At 43.7% G+C, this 22,017-nt stretch overlaps 1 protein-coding gene across 4 annotated transcripts in view; it reads right to left on the reverse strand.

Annotated features, from left to right (window-relative positions):
- LOC125466280 (coatomer subunit zeta-1-like) overlaps positions 1-22,017 on the reverse strand; it is a 64,609-nt gene that overhangs the window by 40,619 nt on the left and 1,973 nt on the right. For all 4 annotated transcript variants that reach the window (XR_009442851.1, XR_009442852.1, XM_059638811.1 and 1 more), the window contains exon 2: positions 17,521-17,612. Coding sequence is in view for 2 of the 4 variants with exons in the window: in XM_059638811.1 (XP_059494794.1) it covers positions 17,521-17,574 (54 nt within the window). In the remaining 2 variants the exon portion in view is untranslated. The remainder of the gene's footprint in view (positions 1-17,520; positions 17,613-22,017) is intronic.

Genomic DNA, 22,017 nt, shown 5'->3' on the forward strand with positions numbered 1-22,017 from the left:
GCAGCCATATGGTATCAATGTGGACTTCACCAGTTTCAAAATCTCCCCTTCCCCCACTGCATCCCTCAACCAGCCCAGTTCATCCCCTCCCCCCACTGCACCACACAACCAGCCCAGCTCTTCCCCCCCACCCACTGCATCCCAAAACCAGTCCAACCTGTCTCTGCCTCCCAAACCGGTTCTTCCTCTCACCCATCCCTTCCTCCCACCCCAAGCCGCACCCCCAGCTACCTACTAACCTCATCCCACCTCCTTGACCTGTCCGTCTTCCCTGGACTGACCTATCCCCTCCCTACCTCCCCACCTACACCCTCTCCACCTATCTTCTTTACTCTCCATCTTCGGTCCGCCTCCCCCTCTCTCCCTATTTATTCCAGTTCCCTCCCCCCATCCCCCTCTCTGATGAAGGGTCTAGGCCCGAAACGTCAGCTTTTGTGCTCCTGAGATGCTGCTTGGCCTGCTGTGTTCATCCAGCCTCACATTTTATTATCTTGGAATCTCCAGCATCTGCAGTTCCCATTATCTCTAAGCCCGAAACGTCAGCTTTCCAGCTCCTATGAAGCTGCTTGGCCTGCTGCATTCATCCAGTTCTACATGTTGTCATCTGCTTTTCCCCCAGCTTGCATTGGGCTTCACTAGAGCATCGCAGCAGTCCTAGAACAGAAATGTGAATTTTTTCTTTCTTTTACATTAGAAATATCAAAACAGTTAAACACAGTATAATGTATCTTAAATGGCAAAGGTGCTTGAACATGGAGAATGCTGATGTTGATGCTGGGTAGTGAGGTTGGAAAATAGTCTCCACTCACCAACTGATGAGTACAAAGTGAGAAACAAAATCAGAAATTGCTGGACAAGCTAAGCAGGTCTGGCAGCATCTCTGGGAAGAAAGCAAAGTTAATATTTCAGGCCCCTACTTCAGACCCATTCTTATGTTTCTGACCAGTGTTTCTGGTCTGACTGTTTGGGACCTGTTTTGCATTAATCTTGAATACTCAGTAACACCCCAGCTCATTGGAAATTCGTTTGGGGTCCAATCTTATTGGGCAAAGATGGGCAACAAATCCAACTCCACAGATGAAGTTTGCACCTAGCAAGGTAGAATTCTTTCCAGAAACTTCTCAGAAGACAATTCTGATGTGTTTGGGGTAATAACTATTGTGCTGTAAGTTGCTACAGATACAATTGTTTTCAAGAAAAATAAACCTTTATACATTAGAATTGCAAGTTACAACCACCCTAAAGCAGATCATATTAATGACTTTCTCCATACCCTCTTTTTGGGCAGTAGACAAGGATCATGGAATCCCTTCAGTGCAGAAAGAGGCCATTTGGCCCATAATTACCAATTCTCTGAAGATCATCCCACTCTGACCCAGCACTCCCCCACCTTATCCTCATAACCCTGCATTTCCCATGGCTAATCCACCTGGCCTACACATCCCAATGGGCAATTTTGCATGACTAATTTTCATTTTTCTTTATTCATTCACGGGATGAGGGCATCACTGTTGAGGCAGCATTTATTGCCCATCCCTAATTGCCCAGAGAGCATTTAAAAGTCAACCACATTGTTGTGGATATGGAGTCAAATGTAGGCTAGACCAGGTAAGGATGGCAATAGGACATTAACATGGACCAGATGGGTTTTTCCTGACAATTGACAATGATTTACGATCATCATTAGATTCTTAATCCTAGATATTTATTGAGTTCAAATTCCATCAACTGCTGTGGTGGGATTCGAATCTAGGTCCCTAGAACCTGGGTTTCTGGATTAACATACCAGCAATAATACCATTAGGCTATTGCGTCCCCTCTTTCACATTAATCCACCAGCCATCCACCTATGTTTTTTCAGTTTCTGCAAGTAAAACATCCATCAAAACAGTAAAGCAGAAATTACATTTCAGTCAAAGAACTGCAGCCCTGAAATGTACAAAAACAGAAACTGCTGGAGAAACTCAGCAAGTCTGGCAGTGTCTGTGGAAAGAGGATAAAGGTAACATTTCAAGCCAGTGACCCATCCTCAGAAAAGTTTTGAATGACTTAGAAGTCAGCATGAAAATTGTACCAGGACAGAAGTCTGTTAATTTGTCAGAGACAGAAAATCCCATAAGGCTGTTAAAGACAAGGGTTTAAGGAGCCCACGTTAAAGAGTACATGAGCCCAATTTAGCATCGGCTTAAGACGCACAGCAAGAAACTTTAACTAAAGGGAAGAACGTTGAGTGTATGCTCTGAGCTTTGCTGGAAAAGCAACCAATCAGAGATACACCAGCTAAAGATGGAACTCTAAACCATCTAACGCTAAGCCATCTTTCCCTGGTGCTTGCTGCTGGGGGTGGGGGGCGGTGAACTAATGAACCTATCAGCAACAATAGCAGGAGAGAAGCAACCAGTGAACAGCTGAGCAACATCAGTTAGGTCAGTAAGTGATAGCAGTGAGAAAATTGCCACGGGACTCTTTACCTGGGATGAAGATCTTGGACTGCCATTGTGATCAGAGATAATGGGAACTGCAGATGCTGGAGAATCCAAGATAACAAAGTGTGGAGCTGGATGAACACAGCAGGCCAAGCAGCATCTCAGGAGCACAAAAGCTGATGTTTCGGGCCTAGACCTTTCATCAGAGAGCCAGGGTTGCCTAACCTGAAGAAGTTCCCCACCTCCCTCCGGACCAACCTCAGCTCTCTGATGAAGGATCTAGGCCCAAAACGTCAGGTTTTGTGCTTCTGAGATGCTGCTTGACCTGCTGTGTCCATCAGTTTCACATTTTGTTATCTTGGGCTGCCATTGGCTGAGTTTGGGAGTTCTCTTGACTGGGTCTGAATGAAGGTTCCTCCCCGGGTTGGGGGCGGTGGTGGGGAGGATGCAGTTGGGCGGTGGTGGGGAGGATGCATTTGCAAGATGGCTGCAATTAAGGGGAGAGAAGGAGAGTGCAAGAGACCTGTGATGGAGGAAAGAGATTGTAAGAATGTCGTAGGAGTGGAGAGAGTAGGCTGCTAGTGGGGGAAGAGGGTGGCTGCAATGGAGAGAGAACAATTTAAGCCTTATAAGAAAGGAATAATCATCTCACTGGAAGCAAGAAAAAAATTAAAGCGATTAGTTAATGGATTCCTTTGAAATGGTTGTGTAACCCCCATTTTATTTTCTATTCATTTTGTGGGATGTGGGTGTCGCTGGCTGGCCAGCATTTATTGCCCATTCCTAGAGAAGGTGGAGGTGAGGTAGTATAATGGGTAATTTCAAGGTAGTATAATGGTAAAAAATGCAGTGGATCCTATTGTAATTGCTAACTGTTAATTGTTAAATTTAAATCTGAGATGCAGTAAAAAGGCCAGAAACATATGTGAAGGTGGTTAAAATATTCCAGCTTCACTCATATGTGATGAAAATTTATTAAGTGTGAGCTCACCAGTCTGGGGAAAGTATGTTTTAGGGCAATGGTGAATTCATGTAGAATTTTGTGCTTGGTATTTCGTTAAAGAGTCTAATGCTAACTTACACCTATTATGTTGTACCAATTTAAATACTGTATTACCTAAGAAATTTCCTGTGTGTTGTGACCTTGATGGTAATGAAGAGTTTATTTTTATTGAGAGTTTATTATTTAATATGATTTACTATATTAATACTCTAATTCATACTCCAGATAGTAACACAAATACAGAGGGTACTATATCACTGTGTCATCGAATAATTGAGTTACTGAAAACATTAAGGTAGGTTATGAAAATCATCCTCTAGCTGTTGGCCATTTCAGTGCTTGGTTCACCAGAACGCGAGCCAAAGCCAGCCTTTGATCAGCTGTTTGCTGAGGTGAATGATCCTGTGCTGGTGAGGGCTGGAGTGGAATGTCTTCACAGGTACATCCTCAGAAACTCAAAACTGCTACATTTCAGAGAGTGCTGCAAGGGGCCTGGAGTGGGGGCCCTTCATCTTTTGGATCTGGCTTGGGAGGGGATCTGGATGGCAGCATGGAAAAACGTAAAAGATTTGTAAAACCAAAGGTTTTTTTACGACTTTGCTGCTTGATGAAAATGACCACAGTCCTATAGAACCATAGGCTGGTAACTCCTTACAAAGAGGAATGACTGGTGGGACCTTTAACCTGAGGGTCACTACTCCTTAGATGAGGGGCAGGGTTGAGAAAGTGAGTTCTTCATGGTGACCTCGGCCAGTATAGGAGTTGAAGTTGTGCTGTTGATATCATTAACCAGCCATGCAGACAGCTAAGCTAACCAATCACTTCGATATGCAGCTTGGAGGCTGTCTCACTGGTCAGCCGTATATATCTGATCCTCCGTCACCACTGGCACATTCCCCCTCTGCCAGGAGCCAATGGTCAGGCAGTTCTTCCCACCATGTCTTTGCACATTTACACAGTCTTCTGCAGCAAAAGGAGAGAAGGGTGAAGAGACATTGGCGTGGGTACATTGCGCACTCTTCCTGCATTGATAGATCCAGACTGAGAGGGTAATCCCCAGAACTGGGATTGTCCGTGTGTGTTCCTAGGGAGAAGAATGTGCTGTGGGGTCCTCAGGAATCAGAAGGCTCTGACTGAAAGCTGTTTCCGTGCCATCAAAGAGCAGAGTTGATGTGAATTAGTCAAATCTGATGTGATGTGTGTGCCGGAGATCCCTGGGATCTGTTCATCCTGAAGCCATGTTTTGTGATTGTATGCTTGTCCCATATAAGCCTTTGGTGAGAAGCTATCAGATGTACACATTCCCTCGTTGTAATGAAAGGCCAGCAAAGCTGCTGAGTGTAGAAGCTCCTTTTATGTTTTAAGGGCCAGGTGAACATGACAGACATGTCTGAGACAGTGGCACTGCGGTGCCAGAGCTAGACTGGCAGCTGCAATGATGTGGCAGACAATGACTGGGGCATCTGCTGGAGATGCCTGGCACCCAATCTTGTCCTGGGCAGTGGTAACAATGTTAACTCATGCTCAGGGGGCATGAAGCATTGAGTGGGCAGAGGGATAGTTTCTCCAAGGACTAGAGCAATTCAAGAAGGCAACCCACCACCACCTTCTCAGGGGCAATGGAGAATGGCCAATACCTGCTGCCCTAGTCAGTGATGCCCACATTCAATGAAGGAATAAAATGAAATGCCCTGGTGGAACCCAGTGGATCATTCATCCTGTGGTGGCATTAGGGTCAGGTTCTCCTGAAACACCAATGGTTGTTGATCTCCACAGCCACCCTTGTTTTCCTTTGTCCTCCTTTTGCCATCCCTAGGGAGCAGCACCTTCTTTCGCTCCTGGTCAACCTTCCAGAGAAGCTTTTGGGGAGACAGGTATAGGTATGGTGCTGCTTTTGGTTGCATTACTGGAATCTTCAGGTGAGGGGTGATGAATAGAGGATTAATGATGCTGCTGGATGGCAGAGGGTCAAAATATTTTTCTATTCATTCACAGGAGAGCGTCACTGGCTAGACCAGCATTTATTGCTCATCCATAATTACCCAGAGGGCAGTTAAGAGTCAATCTCATTGATATAGGTCTGGAGTCACATGTAGTCAAGAGAAGGTTAGGACGACAATTTCCTTCCCATAAGTGAACCAGGTGGGAAGTGTTATCTGATTGCCTTTGAAGTATGAAACCTGGCAGACGGCCCATAATAAGATAATAAAATGTGAGGCTGGGTGAACACAGCCGGCCCAGCAGCATCTCAGGGAGCACAAAAGCTGACGTTTTGGGCCTCGACCCTTCTTCAGAGATGCCCATAAAGTGTGGCATTTAACCAGTGATTGAAATTACATGACAAAGCTTATAGAGCCACAGAAACATACAGCATGGAAACAGACCCTTTGGTCGAACCAGTCCATGCCGACCATGTTCCCAAACCAAACTAGTCCCACCTGCCCTCATTTGGCCCAGATCCCTCTAAACCTTTTATCTTCATGAACTTATCCAAATGTATTTTAAATGTTGTAACTGTACCTGCATCCACCACTTCCTCTGGGAGTTCATTCCACACATGTACCACTCTCTGTGTAAAAGAGATGCCCCATGTCCTTTTTAAAACTTTCTCCTCTCACCTTCAAATATGCCCCCGAGTTTTGAACTCCCCCACTCTACAGAAAAGAGCCTTCATATTCACCTGATCCACACTCACATGATTTCATAAACCTCTATAATGTCACCCCTCAACCTCTGACACTCCAGTGAAACAAGTCCCAGCCAATTTTTATGACTCAAACCCTCCATTCCCAGCAACGTCTGATATATCTTATCTGAACCCTCTCCAATTTAATAACATCCTTCCCATAGCAGGGCAACCAAAACTGCACAAGTACTACAGAAGAGGCCTCACCGATGTCCTAAACAACCTCAACAAGATGTCCCAACTCCTATACTCTGAGGTCTGAGCAATGAAGGCAAGTGTGCTAAACACCTTCTCAACCACCCTGTCTAACTGTGACACAAATTTCAAAGAATTATGTACCTGAACCCCTAGGTCTCACTGTTCAACAAAACTACTGAGGGGCCTATCACTAATTGTATAAATTCTGTCCTTGTTTGTTTTACCAAAGTGCAATACCTGACATTTATCCAAATTAAACTCCTCAGCCCATTGGCCCAATTGATCAAGACCTCTTTGTAATCTTCGATGACATTTTACGCTGTCCACTATACCACCAATTTTGGTGTCTTGCTCAAACCTACTGAATATGCCTCCTATATTCTCATTCGAATTGTTCAATTATTATAAATGACAAACAAATGCGGGGCCTTTGGAACACTGCTGTTCACAGGCCTCCAGTCTGAAAAGCAACCTTCCACCACCACCCTCCTGTCTTCTGCCATAAAGTTAGTTTTGACCCAAATGCAAACTCATCCTGAAGCCCAGGCAATCTAACTTTCCGAACTAGTCTACCATGCAGAACCTTGTCAAAGGCTTTACTAAAATCCAAGTAAGCAATGTCTATTGCTCTGCCCTCATCAATCCTTTCAGCAACTTCCCTGAGCCAAAGTTTCTCCCACTTTCCAAGGGGCCTCCACACTTAGACTAAAGCAACAAGATTCTATCTGTGCTTTCTGATAAGATGCAGCAAATCAAAAAGATAAAGGATGGAAGAGATAATAAGATGTGGAGCTGGATTAACACAGCAGGCCAAGAAGCATTTTAGGAGCAGGAAAACTGACGTTTTGGGCCTAGACTCTTCATCAGAAATCGGGGAGGGGAAGGGGGTTCTGAAATAAATAGGGAGATGGGGGAGGCGGATCGAAGATGGATAGAGGAGAAGATAGGCGGAGAGGAGACAGACAGGTCAAAGAGGTGGGGATGGAGCCAGTAAAGGTGAGTGTAGGTGGGGAGGTAGGCAGGAGATAGGTCAGCGCAGGGAGGATGGACAGGTCAAGGGGGCGGGATGAGGTTGGCAGGTAGGAAATGGAGGTGTTGCTTGAGGTGGGAGGAGGGGATAGGTGAGAGGAGAACAGGTTAGGGAGGCAGGGACGAGCTGGGCTGGTTTGGGGATGCGATAGGGGGAGGGGAGATTTTGAAGCTTGTGAAATCCACATTGATACCATTGGGCTGCAGGGTTCCCCTGCAACCTTTGGGTGGCATCGGTGTGTCACTGCAGGAGGCCCAGGATAGACATGTCATCTGAGGAATGGGAGGGGGAGTTGAAATGGTTCACGACTGGGAGGTGCAGTTGTTTATTGTAAACCAAGCATAGGTGTTCTGCAAAGCAGTCCCCAAGCCTCCGCTTGGTTTCCCCGATGTAGAGAAAGCCACAACGGGTACAGTGGATGCAGTATACCACATTGGCAGATGTGCAGGTGAACATCTGCTTAATATGGAAAGTCATCTTGGGGCCTGGGATGGGGGTGAGGGAGGAGGCATAGGGGCAGGTGTAGCTCTTCCTGCGGTTGCAGGGGAAGGTGCCGGGTGAGGTGGGGTAGGAGGGGAGTATGGAGCGGACAAGGGAGTCGTGGAGAGAGTGGTCTCTCCAGAAGGCAGACAAGGGTGGGGATGGAAAAATGGCTTTGGTGGTGGGGTTGGATTGCAGATGGCGGAAGTGTCGGAGGATGATGCGTTGGATCCGGAGGTTGGTGGGGTGGGACATGAGGACAAGTTTGGCTAAGCTGTCGGTGCAGATGAGGGATTGTTCCACCGGTGCGGAAGAGGGATTTTCAATTTCTCCCACTTCCTACAGACAAAGGGGGTGACCATGGGTACCTGCATCGGCCCAAGCTATGCCTGCCTCTTTGTAGGTTACATGGAACAATTCTTCTTCCACACCTACACTGGCCCTAAACCCCACCTTTTCCTCCATTACATCGATGACTGTATCGGCGCTGCCTTGTGCGGCCACAAGGAGCTTGAGCAGTGATTCCACTTCACCAACACCTTCCACCCCAACCTGAAGTTCACCTGGACCATCTCTAACACCTCCCCCACCTTCCTGGACTCCTCTGTCTCCATCTCGGGCAACCACCTAGAAACCGATATCCATTTCAAGCCCACCGACTCCCACAGCTACCTAGAATACACCTCCTCCCACCCACCTTCCTGCAAAAATGCCATCCCCTATTCCCAATTCCTTCACCTCTGCCGCATCTGCTCCCAGGATGAGGTATTCCACTCCCGTACATTCAGATGTCCTCGTTTTTCAAGAATCGCAATTTTGCCCCTGCAGTGATCAAGAACGCCCTCAACTGTGTCTCCCGGATTTCCCACAACCCATCCCTCACACCCCGTCCCCACAATAACAACCAAAACAGAATCCCCCTCATCCTCACGTACCACCCCACCAACCTCCGGATCCAACGCATCATCCTCCGACACTTCCGCCATCTGCAATCCGACCCAACCACCAAAGACATTTTTCCATCCCCACCCTTGTCTGCTTTCTGGAGGGACCACTCTCTCCAGGACTCCCTTTTCCGCTCCATACTCCCCTCCAGCCCCACCACACCTGGCACTTTTCCCTGCAACCGCAGGAAGTGCTATACCCGCCCCTACGCCTCCCCTCTCACCCCCCGCCCAGGCTCCAAGTAGACTTTCCACATCAAGCAAATGTTCACCTGCACACCTGCCAATGTGGTATACTGTAGGCTGCTGTACCCGATGTGGCTTCCTTTACATTGGGGAAACCAAGCGGCGGCTTGGGGACCACTTTGCAGAACATTTCCGCTCGGTTCACAATAAACAACTCACCTCCCAGTCGTGAACCATTTCAACTACCCCTCCCATTCCTCAGACAACATGTCCATTCTGGGCTTCCTGCAGTGCCACAACGATGCTACCCGAAGGTTGCAGGAACAGCAACTCATATTCCGCTTGGGAACCCTGCAGCCCAATGGTATCAATGTAGACTTCACAAGCTTCAAAATCTCCCCTCCTCCTACCGCATCCCAAAACCAGCCCAGCTCGTCTCTGCCTCCCTAACCTGTTCTCCTCTCACCTATCCCCTCCTCCCACCTCAAGCAACACCTCCATTTCCTACCAGCCAACCTCATCCCGCCCCCTTGACCTGTCCACCCTCCCTGGACTGACCTATCTCCTCCCTACCTCCCCACCTACACTCACCTTTACTGGCTCCATCCCCGCCTCTTTGACCTGTCTGTCTCCTCTCCACCTATCTTCTCCTCTATCATCTTCGATCCGCCTTCCCCTCTCTCCCTATTTATTTCAGAACCCTCTCCCTCTCCCCCATTTCTGAAAAAGGGTCTAGGCCCGAAACATCAGCTTTCCTGCTCCCAAGATGCTGCTTGGCTGCTGCGTTCATCCAGTTCCACACCTTGTTATCTTGGATTCTCCAACACCTGCACTTCCTATTATCTGAGAAAAAGGGTGAAAGTTGAGGATAGATCCTAGTGGGTCACCACAGGAACACATTAGAGAAATACACGTCATTATTTTGTTTGTTTTCCCCCTCCCATTTTATGCTGTGAATTGTGTCGAGTGAAGAGAGGGTAAACTTTGCAGGATCTTATTCTGAGGTAAGACCTCAATATGAACTCTGGTGTGGCTATTGTGTTGCCAAGCAACAACTTGCTTGTTGCTTACATTGAAATTAATCGTTGTCAAGTGACAATTCTGTCCTATCTCTTGTTTAAGAAACAAGCAAATCTGAAGCCACATAATTTGAAATCATTATAATTCAAACAAGGACAATACCTTCCTATGGCTATGCATTCGGACTTGACTCTAAATCACAGGGAATAATTAGAACATAGAACATAGAACATAGAACAGTACAGCACAGAACAGGCCCTTCAGCCCACAATGTTGTGCCGACCATTGATCCTCATGTATGCACCCTCAAATTTCTGTGACCATATACATGTCCAGCAGTCTCTTAAATGACCCCAATGACCTTGCTTCCACAACTGCTGCTGGCAACGCATTCCATGCTCTCACAACTCTCTGCGTAAAGAACCTGCCCCTGACATCCCCTCTATACTTTCCACCAACTAGCTTAAAACTATGACTCCTCGTGCTAGCCATTTCTGCCCTGGGAAATAGTCTCTGGCTATCAACTCTATCTATGCCTCTCATTATCTTGTATACCTCAATTAGGTCCCCTCTCCTCCTCCTTTTCTCCAATGAAAAGAGACCGAGCTCAGTCAACCTCTCTTCATAAGATAAGCCCTCCAGTCCAGGCAGCATCCTGGTAAACCTCCTCTGAACCCTCTCCAAAGCATCCACATCTTTCCTTCAGCTTATAAATTGACAGCCTTCTACTTATACAGGGAACCAGTCTTCTGTTCAATTTCCTCTCAGTATCAGCTCCCAAGTGACATGAAAATGAACAAAAAGAACAACTTTCAAATTCTCAACACGCCCCAGAGGTTTTTACAGCTAGTTTTTTTTAAATGTATTTAGTTCAGTATGAGGTGAACACCAGATCCAACCAGTACACAGCAAGGTCCAAAACAGCAATGAGATAGTTTCCCAATTTTGAGTGAAGGTTCCATGTCCTAGAAGAGCTCCCTTGCAAAGCTGGCATTTAGTGAGTAACACTCTCGCCTCTGAGATGGAAGGTTGTGATTTCAAGTTCCACTCCACAGGCTTGAACACATAACCCAGACTGATAGTTCAATGCAGCATTGGGTCAGTGCTGCACCATTGGGGGATGACATGCCTCTGATAAGTTTAGATTAGATTAGATTAATTTATTTATTGTACAAATACAGAGAACAATGTTGTTTAGTGTCACCACTGTTTGGCGCCATCGTGAAACTTAGAAAGTAAAGCGAGATGCCAAAAGTAATGCAAAAGAGTTCATTTTTACATTTCCTTCTTGTTACGGCTCACAACAATCATTGCCTCCATCACCACCGCCAGCACTCTGTGGGCTCCTCCAACTTGCCATGGCTAACCACCACCTCATTGCTACTGCCATGCATCCTGCACCAGGTCCACATGGCTAATAAGATTTTATAACGAGGCTCTATCTTTCCTCATGGATAAAATAGCCCATGACACTGTTTCAAAGTGAATTGGAGGTGTTGTCCCCGATATCCTGGTCAATATATATCCCTAAACTTACCTGACTAAGGCAGGGGTTATATGCTTATGGCATTTTTCAGCTTATAAATTGGCTACTTTGCTTCCTATATTACAACAGCAAATACACTTCAGAGGAACTTTCACAAGTATAAAGGACTTTGGGATGCTTTGAATACGAACGACTGTAATACGTTTTGATTTTTATATAATTGTTTGCACATATCTGACCAAGTACAAGGGCCTAATGATTTTGATTAACTGACTGGATTGGCATTTTTGCCCACCATCTCCTTGGCCTGGATGGAAACTTTCACCTCTCAGTCAGAAGATCTCAAGTGAAAAGCCCACTCCAGACAGTCATGGTGGGTGGAGGCTGGTGCTTCAAGTTCTGGATTGATGCTCAGTAAGATTCGTGCCAAACCTGCTGTCCCTCACCTGCCTCAATACATGGTTTGAGGGAGTCCTTAAAATTCTCCTGTCATCTAGTTTATCAATCTATCTGCTACAGTGATGATCATTATGGTCATAAAGGATTCATTATGTCAGTCCATGTTCGTATGGGAATCAAGAAAATAGCAGAGGAGTTAAACAGGTATTTTGCATCACTCCTTACAGTGAAAGATACTTTGAATATATAGAACGTAGAACATAGAAAAGTACAGCACAGTACAGGCCCTTCGGCCCATGATGTTATGCCGTGGAATAATCTTAATCCAAAAATAAAATAACCTAACCTACATTCCCCTCAACTCACTGCTGTCCATGTGCATGTCCAGCAGTCGCTTAAATGTCACTAATGACTCCGCTTCCACGACTACCACTGGCAAACTATTTCATATCATTAATACCAGAGAATATGGGGGAGGAATTAAATGCCATCATCATTGTTAGAGGAATAGTATTAGACAAACTAAGGGCAGATAAACCCTCTAGCCCTAATGGCTTAAATCCGAGGATCTTAAAAGAAGTAGCTCCAGAGATAGTAGATACATTGGTTGTAATTGAACAAAAATCTTTGGGTTCTGGAGGAGTACCAGAGGATTGGAAAAGTGCCAACGGATTAGTAACTATGGGCCATTAGCCTAACATCTTTTGTGGGAAAATGTTGAAATAAATTATTAAGGAAGTAATAGCAGTGCATTTGGAAAATCTTAATCTAAACAAGTAGCGTCAGGCATGGTATCATAATGTCTGACTAATTTATTAAAGTTTTTCAAGGAGGTCTCAACTGGAAAGGAGCCATGGATGTGGTATATTTGGACTTCCTGAAAGAATTTGATAAGGTATCTCATTAAAGTCACAAGTTAAGAGCCCACAGCGGTAGAAGTATTTTATTAGTCTGGACAGAGAATTGGCTTATGGGCAGGAAACAGTGAGTGGGAGAAGGGGCTCCTTTTCAGGTTGACGACTTGTGACCAATGGGATTCCACAGAGATCACTGCTGGGACTACAACTGTTTACAATATATATTAATGACTTGAAGGAAGGAAGTGAATGTACTGTAGCCAAATTTACAGACAACACAGAAATAGGTGGAAAGGCAAGGTGCGAGAGGGAACAGTTTACAGAGATGTTGACAGGTTAGTTAAGGGGGCAACATGTTGGCAAATGGAATATAGTGTGAGAAAATGTAAAGTTGTTCATTTTGGAAGGGAGAACAAAAGAACAAAATATTATTTAAATAGAAAAAACCTGTAGAAATCTGCAACAAAATGGGACATGAAGGTACTTGTGCACCAAACACAGAAAGCTAGCACACAGAGGCAGCAGGTAGTCAGGAAGGCTAATGGAATGTTGGCCCCTTATTTCAAGGGAATTGAGTAATAGAGTATGGAAGTTTTATTGCAACTGTACAAGGTGCTGGTGGGAACACACCTGGAATACTGTGAGCAATTTTGGTCCCCTTATTTTCAGGAAAGATATCACTTAATTCAAGTCAGTTCAAAGAAAGTTCACTAGGATGATCCCTGGTGTGAAGGGATTGTCTTATGAGCAAAGGTTAAACTGGTTGGGACTCTAGTCTCTGGAGTTCAGAAGAATGAGAGATGACCTCATTGAAACATACAGGATTCTTAACAGGATTGATAGTGTAAAGGCTGAGAGGATGTTTCCTGTTGTGGGAGAATTTAGGACCTGAGGCTACAGCCTCAGAATAAAGTGGTGCTAATTTAAGATGGGAATTAGGAGAAAGTTCTTCTGTCAGATTGTTGAGAATCTTTGGAACTCCTGGCCACAGAGCTGTGGGGTCAGGGTCCTTGTGTATATTTAAGGCTGAGATAGATTGATTCTTGATCAGTTGGGGCATCGAAGGTTATAGAGGAAATGCAGAAAAGTGGACATGAGGAATGCCAGATCAGCCATGGCCCTAATGAATGGTGGAGCAGACTCAAGGGGCTGAACAGCCTACTCTTGTTCCTTTCTCTCATGGTCTTATATAAATAGATAATGTAGTGATTGTAACAAGGTCAGCCAGATGGATGTCATAGAGTATGAATTCCATGATTGGGCTGTTAACCTGGTTCAATCAGGGAGCCCTGGCTGACAGATATAAACAGGAATGTCAGACATCCTGCTCACTCTGAGAGTTGGATCAGCATCAAGGACTCTGCTGTGTAAATAAAAGGTGACTTGATGATGGGATACTGGCCTATGTAGAGTTGTTTCAGATACATTCCTCATAAGTAAGGTTATGAACCACCATTATCAGGGTTGGCAGGAATGTGGTGTAATTAGATCAGCCACGATACTATTGAATGGCAGAGCAGACTTACCGGCAGTGTAGATCTTCCTCAATCAGTGTGGAATTGAAGTGCCAATATAGGTTTCATGCTCAAGTCTCCAGTGTGGGATTTGCATCCAAGGCGTTCAGATTCAGAAGAAAGCAGTCTACCTGCTCGGCCATTGCCAAACCTTAATAAACCTTATCTTCCCTTTCTCAAGCTTGATTCATTCAGACTTGTAAAGGTCCCCTGGATTGGAGCATCAGTCCTCACCCCAGCATCAAACATTGGACAATTAGAGATATTTTCCATGGAATGTAACTGATGGAGCCAGCAATTAGCCTACATGTACTGTCAAGTCAAGGCTGGGAGCATGCATGCAAACCTTCAGTATGAATTCATACTTCCAGAGCTCCTTTCCAGAAAGATTTCACCATCATGAAAGTTGAGCTAATGAAACATTTGCCATTCCAGGATACAATTTGAATCTGGCATTAGCAGTAACCACAATGGGATGGTACCACAGGTCTTAATACCGGGTATACGTTTAGCAACAAACATCAGCACCTGTTTTCACCAGACGCGCTCACAGTCCCCTATCAGTCCAGATTGTTTTCAAGTGCTAAAATTAAGGGACTAAGATCCAAGTCTTGGATTTATCCAGCAGTTAATGGTCTAAGCATATCTGAGGGAACTGCTGAAACTGATAGCGTGGCAGAGTTACTGAGCCTGATTATGAAAGGATTTTACTGATAGGATGAGGGAGCTTGTGTTCAATCGTGCATTGAATCCTAATGGACTGAATCCATTCCCTTTCTCTCCCGCTATGAAGAATTTCAATATGTCATACCCTTGTTCTGCATTCTTTACAGGATCGAAATGGACTAAACTTAATGCCATTGTACCCAATGTGTTCTGTAATAATACTGAAACAAGGCATCCTGTGCCAAGAATAAAATATTCCTCGGTTATCCAGTGCTTTCTGAAATGGCCTTAATAGCTGGAGGTGCAGTTTTCTGGCACAATGTTGGAATCACATGAACTTCCTTTGTATTTTACATGGGTGTAGTTGCCTGGCAGGAAGGCTATGGTTTATAAAAGGATATCACATGAGATTTCTTATTTTATGTACTGCAAAAGAAGGTGCTTTAGTCTTTTCATTGCTTCAAGCCACGTGTAATGGGATATAGAACTGAGCAGAAGATTTGTGTCACAGTTTGATTCGGTGCTACAATAATTACAAAGTAATTACTATAGAGGATGCACTAAATATTCTCACAGTTGTGCATCAGCCGTTGGAGGTTAAGGGCTGTGATTGTAATGTTTAGGAAATTTATAATTTTCAGACCTCGATGTGCATGAAGGAATAATTGGTGTCTTTTGAATTAGATGTTAAACTGATGCTCTGCCAGGCCTCTGACATTCCCATGGCACTACTCAAAGAGCTGGGACATCTCCCAGACTTCTGGTCAATGTTTATCCCTCAGTCAATGTGACAAAAACAGATTGTTTGGTCATTTATCATATTGCTGTTTCCTTGCTGAGAGTGAATTACCTGCCACATTTCTTACAACACCAACTTCAGAAAGTACTGGTTGTAACACTGTGGATGCCCTGAGGTCATGAAAGGTGCTGTATAAATGTGATTTACTTTATCCACAGTTCAGCAAGAGCCGGCTTCAACAACACAAATGTACAATAATAATTTTTAAAGAGTATACTGACCTTTTTCATATGAGTGAAGAAAAAAATCAGAGTTAACATTTCAGGTCTGGTGACCGTTCTTCAGAAATGGACCCAAAACGTTAACTCTGATCTTTTCTTCATTGATGCTGCTAGACCTGCTGAGCTTTTCCTGAATCTTCTGTTTTTGTTCCTGATTTAGAGCATCCACAGTTCTTTTGGATTTTTTATATGAGTGACGTTATACAATACAACTCAAGTGCATTCCTTAAATTTGTTGAATTCAGCTTCTCACCCAACTACAGGAACCACTTTCTTTCAACGAAGACTTTTGTTCCTCCCACTTCTTTCCTGATACTGACCCTCTGTTGGGCATCACCACTTTGATGCCACCTGCTTTCTAACGCCTCACATAAATCCATCCTTGCTGCTCATGGCTAATTAGCATGCAAAAACACTCATCACCATCTCAATTATAAATTCTGACATTTTCCCATCTCTCATGTTTTTGTAACCAATAAAGGGGATCATTTCTAGGATATCTTTAATATAGTACCATATGCTAAATTGTTAATCATAAATAAATAGATAAATCCTTGATTTTTCAATATATAAACATATAACCAAGATAGCAGCTGAGTAACAGGGCTGTGTTTGGGTTTCTGAGTCTGGCGCTTGTCCGCTCCCATCTGTTTTCCTTTTTTTGTTTTATTCTCTTTAAAGCCTCCTGTGCCGGGTCACCGGCATCAGCGTGGCAGCAAGAGTGGGCTGTTTGTGGAATGGCAGCAGTCTTCTAACATTTGGAGGCTGTGCCAGCAGGTTTGTGACTCCTCCCGGCTATCAGCAGCAAAGCTCCTCCTGAAGTCAGTGACATTGGAATTGGCAGAATGTTTGTGACTCGTCGGACAAATCTCTCCTGTGATCGGAGGCAGCAAAAGACTACAGATCACCATAAGGCCTGGGTGCCTGCATTGGAGGCTTAGTGCTTATAGAGATGGAACTTATAAGATCGGGACATTTTTCTTTCCTTCTGGCTCTGTTGTTTTTTAATTCTGGTTTTTGTAACCAAGTTGGTGCCAGAGAATGGTGACTTTGTGCATTTTTCACTGTACTCCTGTATTCTTATACTTAAGCACACATGACAATAAAATCTAATTCTAATAAGATAAAACGTAGAAAGCTATTTAGCCTAACATGAATGTGTGACCTAATTTGTTCTTCTCCCTTGCACTTTCCCCACAGCCCTATGTTTTTTCTCCCTTTCAAGCATTTATCCAATTGTCTTTTTTAATGCAACTATAAAACTTGCTTTTGTTCTGTCAGGCAGTGAATTCCAGATAGAGGCAGGAGTTGGCTAATTAGCCCCTTAAGCCAATATCCAATCAGATCATCTGTCCTCACTCCCTATATCCATCTTTGCCCATATCACAATCTGTTAACAAACAGGGAAATGATGGCCAAGTGGCAGTATGGGTATCCTATTAATCCAGAGATCCAGGTTCAAATTCCAACATAGCAGATGGTGGAAATTGAATTCAGTAAAAAAAATCTGGAATTAAAAGTCTAGTGATGAAACTGTTGATAATGATCAAAAAACCTATCTGTTTCACTAATGTCCTTTATGGGAAGGAAATCTGCTATCCTTACCTTGTCTGGTCTACATGTGACTCCAGACCCACTGCACTCTGGGAATTTAGTCATGGGCAGTAAGTGCTGGTCCAGTCAGTGATGTTCATATCCTGTGAATGAAATAAAAAATCTATTGAAGTACTTACTGCCCAACCCTAATTGACCCAGATGAAGGTCATGCTGAGCTGTCTCCTTGAATCACTGCAGTCTTTGTGTTGTAGGGACCTCTGCAGAGCCATGGAGAGGAGTTCCAGGATTTTGAACACAACAGAAAAGGAATGGCCAGTATAGTTTGAAGTCAGGAATGTGAGTGCCTTGGAGGGGAGCATGCAGGTGGTAATGTTTCTATACCTCTGCTGCCCTTGTCCTTCTAGGGCCTGAAGGTCATGGGTTTTGAAGATGCTGTCAGAGGAGCTTCGGTGAGTTGATGAAGTTTATCTTGTAGCTGCCACTGTGCATTACTCATGGAGAGAGTGCATGTTGAGGTGCTGGATGGGGTGGCAATAAAGCAGGCTGCTTTGATCTGGATGGTATTGAGCTTCTTAAGTGTTGTTGGAGCTGCACCCATCCAGACAAGTGAGAAATATTCCATCACATCTTTGACTTGTGCCTTGCTGGCAGTAAACATGGTTTGGAGGAATCAAGAAGTGAGTTACTAGCAGCCGGATTCCCAGCCTCTGACCTGCTCACGTGGTCACAGTGTGTATATAGTCATGACTGTGACAGAAATGCACAGATAATTTAGTCTAACTACTTCACAAAGTACGTGGACCAAAAAGGTAAATGTTTTATTATATCGATAGTCATCAATTTGTTTTTTTGTACTACTGTGCTGTATAAAGTTTTGTCAGGGGTTTAATTAACTCAAATAGCTATTTTCATTGGACACACACAATAAGTGGTAAGACTGGTTAACAAATACGGTATAATGTGGAATTAAGCAGTATCCCCTTGGTCCCAAACATACAACACATTCACACGACAGGTGAGATAATGTGGTTGCGCAGAGATGGATTTTAAAAACAAAAAAAGTAGGGAGATGTTGTTAAAACTCAGACCACAGCTGGAATACTGCAAACTGATATGCTCCCCTTATTTAAAAGACATATTGAGATTAGAGGTAGTCCAAAGAAGGTTCAGTAGATTGATTCTGAGTACAAAGAAATTTTCTTCTGAGATGTTGAGTAGGTTGGCTTGTTCTCATTGGAGTTTAGTACAATGACAGAAGACCTTACTGAAGCACATAAGGTACTTAACAGTCTTGACAGGATAGATCTGGAGAGGTTAGGACCAGAGGTCATAATCTTAAAGTAAGAAGTTGCGCATTAATGATAGTTTTTTTTGTCTTAAAGGATATTCAATATGCGGAATTCTTTACCACTGAGGGCAGTCAAGGCAGGCTAATAAAGTATATTTAATACAGAGACAGATTTTTAATCATGAAGGGAATTAAAGGTTACGGAGGTAAGGCAGGAATGTGGAGTTGAGGATTATCGGATCAGTCATGTACTCACTGAATGACAGAGTGGACTTGAGGGGCTGAATGGCCTGCTTCTGCTCCTATGTCTTACGGTCTTAGCTCAGGTTTAAAATTAACAGTTGATTGATCAACTGCCATTTGTACTAGAGTGATCAAACTTCTATCGCTCTTAGCATGCAGATGTTTCATTCCAAGAGGCCTGGTTCTTATGTGAAAGTCATGTCCCTAATCCTAGCCTCCCCAGTCAGTGAAAAGTCTTTCCCACTACATACCCTACGAATTCTAAGGATTAGCTCAGTAGTACTCATTACACCAACATACTAGCTCAAATCTGTCTTGTTACCAACTAAACATTATTTTTTGAGAGATTTGGTTTATTGGTTATTGAACATATTCAAGACGCAGTTTGATAGATTTTGGGTACCGAGAATCGAGGAAATGGAAAAATGTAGGACGGTAGAGTTGAGATTAAAGGTGAAGATGGTTTATGGACACTTTCACTTGACTAGGAATCTCAAGACCCATCTAGTGGAATTTAAATTTAATTAATCATAATCTGGAATATAAATTTAGTTTCATGGTCATCATTACTGAGACTATCACTGATCATGTAGAAACACATCTGTTTCATCAATGTTTTGTCCTTTCGAGAAGAAAAAACGCTGTCCTTATTCACTCTATCCCACATCTGATTCCACATCCATGACAGTCACATTGGCTCTTAATTGCTCACTGCATTGACACTAGCAAGTCACTCAGCTCAAAAGGCAATTAGGGATAGGTGAAAAAATGCTGGCCTTGCCAACAGTGCCCATATCCCAATATATAAGTTTTTAAATCCATGATCTTACTGAATGGGAAATCAGCTGGCCGAGAGCAATGTGGCCTTCTCTTTTACATTATGCCTTATTTACCGTGCACTAGTATTTGCTAGTACTGTGGGACAGTGTTTAAATGATTGTGGTGGAGTGACAGGAACCTACTGTACGCAGTGAAATAAAATCAAGTGAACTGAAAATGGAAATAAAACATAGAAAAGTGGAAGGCAGGGGAAAATAAGGGCCAGTAACAAATAGGGCCCTAGTACAAACATGGAAGACTACTAAAAAGACAAGTCTAAAGATGCTACTTCTGAATGCACAAAGCATATACAAATTAACATCATAAATAGTTGGAAAAGGGTATGATGTGACTGTGGTTACAGACACATTGCCGGAGGCTGATTAAAACAACTGACCATCCAAGGGTATTTGATGTTTAGGAAGGATGGGGAATAAGAAACAGGAGGTCCAGTCACGTTGTGAAAGGTGAAATCAGTAACAGTGAAGGATATTGGCTCAGATATAGAATTAGACTGGGTGGAATTAAGTAGTAACAAGGGGCAGAAAATGTTAATTGGAGTTGTCCATAATCTGCCAAACAGTCGAGATAAAATAGGAAATAATATTCAACATGAAAATAGAGATGCATTCAACTGTGCTATTGTACTCATGGGTGATTTTAATCTACATATAGACTGAGCAAACCACATTATCAAGATTTTATTGCAACAAGAACATTGAGACAGTAACTAGGGAATAGGGTATCCTATATTTGGTTGTGTAATGAGAAGGGGTTAATTAATAACCTTGTTGTGAAAGAGATTTGGGAAAAAGTGAACTGAATATGATAGAGATAATGGGAACTGCAGATGCTAGAGAATCCAAGATAAAGTGTGAAGCTGGATGAACACAGCAGGCCAAGCAGCATCTCAGGAGCACAAAAGCTGATGTTTCGGGCCTAGATCCTTCATCAGAGAGGCTCTCTGATGAAGGGTCTAGACCCGAAATGTCAGCTTTTGTGCTCCTGAGATGCTGCTTGGCCTGCTGTGTTCATCCAGCTTCACACTTTGTTATCTTAATATGATACAGTTCTTCTTTGGGGTAGAAAGTACAGTCCAATGTGAAATGAATATTCTACATCTAAGGCAAGTAAATTACAGAAGTTTGAGGGGTGAGTTGAATGTGATAGAATGGGTGACTTCATTAAAAAACAATAGTTATTGTTTAAGGAACAAACACATGCATTACAACAGTTAGACACTCCTTTTGCGTGAAAGAACACGACAGGAAAAATGATTCAACTATGGCTATCAAAAGAAAAATAGTATGAGATTTAAATGAAAGGAGTAGTTGAGCAGATGAGAACTAAGACGTTGTTTGAGAAAGGAAAATAGGGTAAGGAATAAGCTTGCAAGGAACATAAAAATGGACTGCAACAACACCAGTAAATATGAAAACATTAAAAGTTTATTCAAGTCAAACTTTCACTCCCTACAGTCTGAAACAGGGGAATTGATAACGGAGAACAAGGAAATGGCACAGCAATTAAGCAATTACTTTAGTTCAGTCTTTACAGACAAAGAGAAAAGTCTTCCCACAAATTCTTGAAATGCAAGCATCTATTGGGAAGGAGGAATTGAAAGAAAGTAACACTAGTTTAAAAAAAATGAAGATACTAATGGCACTGAAAGCTGAGAAGTCCCCAGGGGCTGCTAATCTACACACAAGGATAGAGGTGGCTATGGAGATAGACGTGTTGGTTGTCAGCTTCCGAAATTCTGTAAATGACCTGGCAGACTGGAGGGTGAAAAATGTAATTATCATTTAAAATGGAGGGAAGGAATAAACAGGAAATTGCATCAGAGATAGCAAGAACTGCAGATGCTCGAGAATCTGTGATGACAAGGTGTAGAGCTGGATGAACACAGCAGGCTAAGCAGCATCAGACGAGCAGGAAGGCTGACATTTCGTGCCTAGAACCTTCTTCAGAACTGGGGAACGGGAAGAGGGTTCTGAAATCAATAACCTGTTCTTCCTCCCACCCCAAGCTCCACCCCTATCTCCTACCTACTAACCTCATCCCACCCCTTGACCTGTCCGTCCTCCCCGGACTGACCTATCTCCACCCTACTTCCCCACCTACGCTCACATCTACTGGCTCCATCCCTGCCTCTTTGACCTGTCTGTCTCCTCTATACATCTCCTATCCACCTC

Source organism: Stegostoma tigrinum, chromosome 31, assembly GCF_030684315.1.
Source record: "Stegostoma tigrinum isolate sSteTig4 chromosome 31, sSteTig4.hap1, whole genome shotgun sequence".
Taxonomy (NCBI): domain Eukaryota; kingdom Metazoa; phylum Chordata; class Chondrichthyes; order Orectolobiformes; family Stegostomatidae; genus Stegostoma; species Stegostoma tigrinum.